General features: G+C 45.9%; 1 protein-coding gene across 1 annotated transcript; it reads left to right on the top strand.

Annotated features, from left to right (window-relative positions):
* The first annotated feature begins 601 nt into the window (after window positions 1-601).
* On the top strand, window positions 602-3,095 carry id4 (inhibitor of DNA binding 4). Its single transcript, XM_018762785.2, has 3 exons — window positions 602-1,278; window positions 1,762-1,823; window positions 2,363-3,095. The coding sequence occupies exons 1-2, from the start codon at window positions 898-900 to the stop codon at window positions 1,807-1,809; spliced, it is 429 nt and encodes a 142-aa protein (XP_018618301.2). The 5' UTR covers window positions 602-897; the 3' UTR covers window positions 1,810-1,823; window positions 2,363-3,095.
* Window positions 3,096-6,817: the final 3,722 nt, after the last annotated feature.

The raw sequence follows: 6,817 nt of genomic DNA, 5'->3' as shown, positions 1-6,817 counted from the left end.
ATTCAATATGTTCCTGATGACCTTTAATAAGGCTTTAAATATCAATCGTGGCTTTAAACAAACCTCTGAAATGTGACAGGAGAACTTTGTCATGCACGACTTGATACAATGCTGTGTGGAAATAACAAAACATTGTTTCACTGCAACACGACTTTGCAAATTGAAAATCTGTGTATACATTAATATCCTGCTAATTATTATTATTATTATTATTATTATTATTATTATTATTATTGTTGTTGTTGTTGTTGCATTTTTAAATTATTATTACTGGCCGCTTTATCCATTGCCCTCCTCTCACCTAGGGCCCGGTGGTGGAGCCCTGCCTGACGGAGACCCGCCGCAGCGCACGGAGACGCGCACGGACGGGACGCGCCTCGCAATAGGCCCTTGTGCTCCATCGTGTGCATCGGGGAGAGGGGTGGGGGGCTGTGTGTGTGTGTGTGTGTGTGTGTGTGTGTGTGTGTGTGTGTGTGTGTGGGGGGCGGGGGGGTGGTAGTGGTGGTGCTTCGGTGGGGGGTGTGATTGACCAGCTTCTCGCCCAGATCTGTCAAGCAGCCGCCGACGGCGCCTCCCCCTCCACCGTATAAATGTGCGGCTCGCGCTCGCTCGCTCTGACACAGCGCGTGCAGGAGTGCGGGGAAGCGGCGCGCGAGCGGACACGCAGAGCGCAAACACCGCCTTCCACACTCATGTGATTCCGTTTATTTCCCCCCCCCCGCGTTTTTGTTACCATTTCGACCGACATTTTTTTTTTCTATTTTCCTAAACCGTTTGCGCAGAGGCATTTTCTTAAAACCCGAGCGCGCGCTCCCGCTGTTTTTCGCTCGTGTCCAAGCGGCTCGTTTGCTCTTGTTGTAATTGTTATTTCTTACCGCTCTTGTATTATTGTTGAAAATGAAGGCTGTTAGCCCCGTCCTCCCCCCGCGGGACTCCCGGGGCTGCGGCGCCTTTGCCCTGCGGTGCCCCTCGGAGCGCAGCCTCCCGCCGGGCGCCCGGCGCAGGACGGACGAGGAGGAGCTGCTGTGCCTGCGCTACACCATGAACGACTGCTACAGCCGTCTCAAGAGGCTGGTGCCCACCATCCCGCAGGACAAGAAGGTGAGCAAGGTGGAGATCCTGCAGCACGTCATCGACTACATCCTGGACCTACAGCTGGCGCTGGAGACGCACCCGGTCCTCCTCAAACAGAACCAGAACCACCACCAGAGTCACCAGGGGATCGTGTGTCCGTCCTCCGCCATCAGGACTCCGCTGACGGTCCTCAACGCCGAACAGGTAAAGCACCGCCGGCACCGTCATCAACATCACGATGATGATCATCCCCGTAATCAACATCATCATCACCGTTGTGTCGGGGGCGCGCAGTCCTCCCGCCGACCGGCCCCGCGGCCGCGCCAGACGTTGCCCTGCGCAACTCTCCCCAACTTCTTCTCCTTCCAGCCCGGTTCTCGTGACTTGTGTCCTTAAGACAGGAATGCGCGTGTGTTGAAATGATCTATTTCCCCCAAAACACGGTCTGTATTGCGCGGGCCTGCGGTGCGATGCCGCATTAACGCACAAAGTAAAATAATAAGAATAAGAATAATAATGAAAATAAAAAAAAAAAAACACGTCTATTGTCGGCTGCAAAGGCAGGTATGTCGGCCACCTCTTACCCCGCGAAGTAAAGGTCGTGGGGTAAATAATATTATGCGCATTTTTCACCAGCGTGGCCCTATCAAACATACTTAGGGATGTGCTTTTTTATGTACATTTCAGGTGTCGGCAATAATGAAGAAGCAGGAAGACACGATCTTGTGTCGCTGAAGTGCGGCGCAGTGGTGAGTACTTAGGCTCCTTGCTTAATATTTCATGGAAATAATAAATAGCAGTGTGTTGCGGCGGGATGAAGGGATGACTGCGGTAGGCGACTGGGGATGGGGGTGCATGGCACGTGCAGCCAGTGTTCTTCGCGCGCGAGTCGGAGGATCGACCGCGATCCCAGCAAAGGGCGCATCTGATCTGTGCGACACTTTGGCACACATTGGCACGGCGGCGCTTTGGCGCGGGGGCTTCGGACGCAGCTGCTGCTTGCGCAATAACCGCCCCCACGTGGGGCGACCCGGCCAGCAGAGGGTTAAGGAGTCCTCGTCGTCTCCCTTGTAAATGAGCCCCGGACTGGCCTTTACGCGCAGCTTTGCGGTTGTTGTTGGACCTGGTTGGCTTTGGCCTGTTGATCAAGCATGCCCTGTGTTTTGCTGGTGGCGCCGGGCAGTCTGGGGCTCGCGGTTCACACCCCCCCCACCCCCCCGGCCACCCCTACCTCCCACCCAATCCGCCCAGCCACCCACCCCCCACTGTGTTCATTCCTCTCCCACAGGTGTGTGTGCGGACCGCCGATCCAAAGCCAACTCTCCTGCGCAAGAAACGGAGTCTGGAGGCAGCAGCAGGGGCTTTTCTAACCAGAAACAAATCACACACCCCAAACAGCGACCGCAGTTTTTGCTGAGACTAAATTGACCAAGAGAAAATTGGAGGAAAGTAGCAGTAATAATAATAATAATAATAACGACCAAAAATAAAACCTCCTGCGCTCTGATTTATCCACGAGCGCAATTGGGATTTTTAACGCCTTCGGAGATACGAGAAGACAAACCTCGGTTTACGAAGACGCGTCAGAGGCTAATAAAAATAATAAGATGGCAACAAAAAGGAGGCGACACACCGGATTTTTTTTTTTTAAAGTTTCTGCATTTAAAAACAAATTTAAAAATCCACGACGATTTAAAGCTTTACTAAAACAGTAAGGATGAAACGTACAAGCTTGAGACACCTATTGTTTAAAATAGGTGAGTTGTGTCGAACAGGGATTTCCCTGAGATGAACTGTTTAATATTGTAAAGAGGTAATGAGTCAGGACAATTAATATTGTATATATAGAGAAAGATGTTCTATAAATGTACGTGGAAGATATGATATATGCTTAAATAGATTGTTGTAATTATATGATATTTTTTATTAAAACCTTTTTGTTGTGTAAATATTGCATCTTCACTTTTAAGTGTAGTGGATGAATTCATTATGTTCTGCTAATAAAGTCTTCATCATATCTGTTTACTTTTTGTGACGTTATAATTTAAATATCTGAAATGCATGTAGCATGCAAATGGAGAGATGGAAATGCAAGCTGTGCACAAAATCCTAGACATGTCATTAAAATAGCCGAACATGTATTTAATTTTCTTCCAGAAAATTAAGAATATGATGATGTAACATATATAAAACACAGTATGAAGTGTTTCTTTTGGTGCATCAACCTGGAAGCTGAATGGCATGAAATATGTTTTAATATACATATATTTTGCTTCTAGAGAAAAATGAATGATTGTCAGATGTCATGAATCTATTTTGTTCACCATTAATCTGCACTTTTCAGATGATTGTTAACATTAAATGTCTGGTATCTTCTACAACATTCAGGTGGTTATGCATATGTTCCTTGATTTCTTTTAAAAAAATTTATAGCATTTAAAATCTCATTTACTTAAAAACTTGCCTGTCAATTGAGCGTGGTTTTCTGTGGATTCTTGACAACATGCTACTGGCATAAGGGCCACACTGATTTCTCAGAGTGAAGGAAGGTAAAATGGACATCGTATTACAGCGGAGAAGCTGGGCCTCGGTCTTTGGTAATCCAGCTGATATAATTGCATATTTTACTCTAAAGACATTTGTAAATTTTAGGAGCATCACTCAAATTCCCTGTGGGAGAACATGGGAAGAGAACAATTGCTTACATTCTTAAAACTTCAAGGAAAATGACTAAAATGTGCTATTTTAAAAGGTATCCAGTGGCATTTCAATAAAGGCATTCTGAAATACACAGTATTAAAAAACTTTTGGAATAATGGCTCAGCGCTGAATGCGTAATTGTATTGTTTTTTCCAAATGGCCAGTCATTTCTGAGTGTTGCTGTAATTTACTCTCAGTCGATGATCCGCCCAGGATCCACAGCACCTACGTCTCCTTGCCTCTTTGGGGACGCGACCTTTTCTCCGCTCCGATTGTCTGGATTTGTGAAAACATGAAAGGGTCCTGTTTACAGTCACAGACATGGTTGTGTCCCGATTTGTTTCAAGGTGGGATCTTGGCGCCTACAGACGGTGTGGTTTGGACTCGGCGGGCACCTGTAGGCCCAGCATGCACTGACCCGCAGGAAACGGGAGACATTTAATGCCTTTGTGTTGAAAGACATTAAGGGCAAATTAGATTTATTAGCTGCAAATGGGGTGGAGGAGGTTGATCAGCTGTGTGCTCTGCCATCTCTGGGGAAACGGATCCTGTTTACTTGTCAGCTGTTTGGTTCGGCTCGATTCAAACGCGCATTCTTCATTGCGTTCTTCATTAGCATCTCAGCCCCGAGGTCGCCGCCTTTGTACGTCACATTGGCAAACTACGTTCTGTTTTCTTCGTATGAAGTCCTCTTATTTTTTCCGTTAACATCTCCTTTATAGAACTCGGGTCGAAACAGGATAGAAAATTACAAGTGATCTCCACGAAAAGTCGACATCATCGTTGTTTTAATCGTTTTCACTTCTGCACCGTAGACAAACAAATGAAAATTTCTTTAATACATTTCCACAGCCAGTAAATATTTTTAAAAATTGGCATGTTTGAAATGTAACCTAAAATGTGTGTCATTTCAGTAAAAGTAAAACAGGGCCAGGAAACGGTAAAATATCCGTTCGTATACACTGGTAAGTCACGTTTTGTTGAAAACAACAGCAAAATTAAACAAGGCAGAATGTTACAAATACAGGATAATAACTGCATTAATCATATTATTTATTAAAAATAAAAATGCATCAAGCTGTTTCCTATTAAGAATACTGCTGAAGTATGACGTGTTCAACCTACCCTCAGAGGACTGTCACACTGAACACACATTTTATGTATTGTACAGATTTTTAGCATTGATGTGTATCATTGTTCTACATATATTTACTTTTTCATTTATTTATTTAGCAGATGCTTTCTCCAAAGCGACTTCCAATAGATACCATGTAGTGTTATCAGCTCACACACCTTATTCACCAAGGTGACTTACACTGCTAGATACACTACTTACACTGGGTCACTCATTCATGCATCAGTGAGATGTATGGATGAGTGACCTGTTTTAAGGAGTTTATACATCATATATAGAGGTAGTTTGTGACCAGAACAATGTAAAGGTATTTATTCAGTGAACCGAACAAGGTGCCTCATATATTAAATGTAAAATTTCAAATTAAAAGGCTTTTCATTTTAAACTTTATAAATTGTCCTTTCTACTGCCTTGACACCTATTGGAATATTTTGATTTTGCATATGAGGGACACAGGACAGTTTCTTGCTTATGTGGAGTACAAATCCAAAACTCGTATTCTTAGCCCGAGCACATTATGTGGAAAAGCGTCTTTTTTAGTCACGCTATATGATGTATCATCTCATTTTCGTTGCTGTATTTCCTCTGCAACTTCACATAATTTGTCTCACAATTGTGCCCCCTAATGGAACGATCATCTGCAGAGCTGCGTGTCTCTCCTGGATTATTGTCATCTGGACTGTCCCCTGTGGTACCTGTCAATCTGTGGAGGATTGTTGGCCACACTGGGCCAGCAGGAAGGATGATATAATATGATAACATACAGCACCATATTTACCTCTTTATCATGCTACTCCACAGCCTTGCTGAAATTTGGCGGAAAATTCATTTGCATAACTCACACACGGCAGACGTGCCGCAATTCATATGGTTACTCGTGAACTCGATGTGAGATGCAGAGCGTTGTACTTTCTCTTCTTATGACAAACCAAATTGTGACTTCCCATCATGTTCAGAAAGTCCAGACGTCTGCTAACTTTCGACTGCCGGACCTCTGAGACGACTGTGCCGACAGCCGTTGCGATCTGGATGGTGCGTGCGTGTGTGTGTGCGTGTGTGTGTGTGTGTGTGTGTGTGTGTGTGTGTCCGTGCATGCGGTGAGGGGAGGAGCCAGCAAAACTATTTAAACTTCTGAGAAGAACACCATCTGCATGTTTATACCTAACCAAACAGGAACAATCACCCTCTTCCTTCTCATTCACCGTATCATCGACAAATGTTTGCAAAACAGGCCACTGACGCGGCAAGGTCCGCGAGGGACTCGATCCCGCCTGCGTCGTGGCAGGACGGTGACCAAAAACCGTACCGCGTTCCGCTTACCTTACCGACAACCCGAAAGAAAGGCCTTGCATTGAAGTGCAGCTAAACCACGACTTTTGGAAGACAAATGTTTCGAGAAACAAAGAAGTCAGGTGCTGCGATGCCTTTTTTCCCCTGATGAAATTGCATCCGTTTCCGAGGAAGGCGCACCTGCCGGACGCCCTGAGCTCCACGTGTTCCGGCGCGGCTGCTGAGCGCACGGCGTGGGAAACAATGACACCCTGTTTGATAAGAGAGCTCTCGCTCGTATCGGTCATCCGCGACTTATTTGAACAGGTGCGTGCGTGTGTTTGCGTGGACAAAAGGGAACAAAAATAAGAATAAAAAAAAATCCTCCCGTGCAAAAGACGGCACCTTTAAAGACGATCGTAACATATTTATTATAGGATGATGTGAAACATGCTGCGGTGACAGCACCCGACGGCAGGACCACGGCGACAGGCGCGGCCTCGCGGCTAATGTCGAGCATCTCCATTGACGTTCCCCGCCGGGGGCGTTTGCCATCTTTCTGTCTGCAACGCTCCCATTGTGCATCACCTTAACGAGAGCTAAATTCACGAGTGCTGCTAATTACCTCTTGCCACGGCG

Source organism: Scleropages formosus, chromosome 18 (assembly GCF_900964775.1).
Source record: "Scleropages formosus chromosome 18, fSclFor1.1, whole genome shotgun sequence".
Lineage (NCBI taxonomy): Eukaryota > Metazoa > Chordata > Actinopteri > Osteoglossiformes > Osteoglossidae > Scleropages > Scleropages formosus.
Note: the sequence above shows the minus strand (reverse complement) of the source record. Positions and strands in the feature narration are given on the sequence as shown.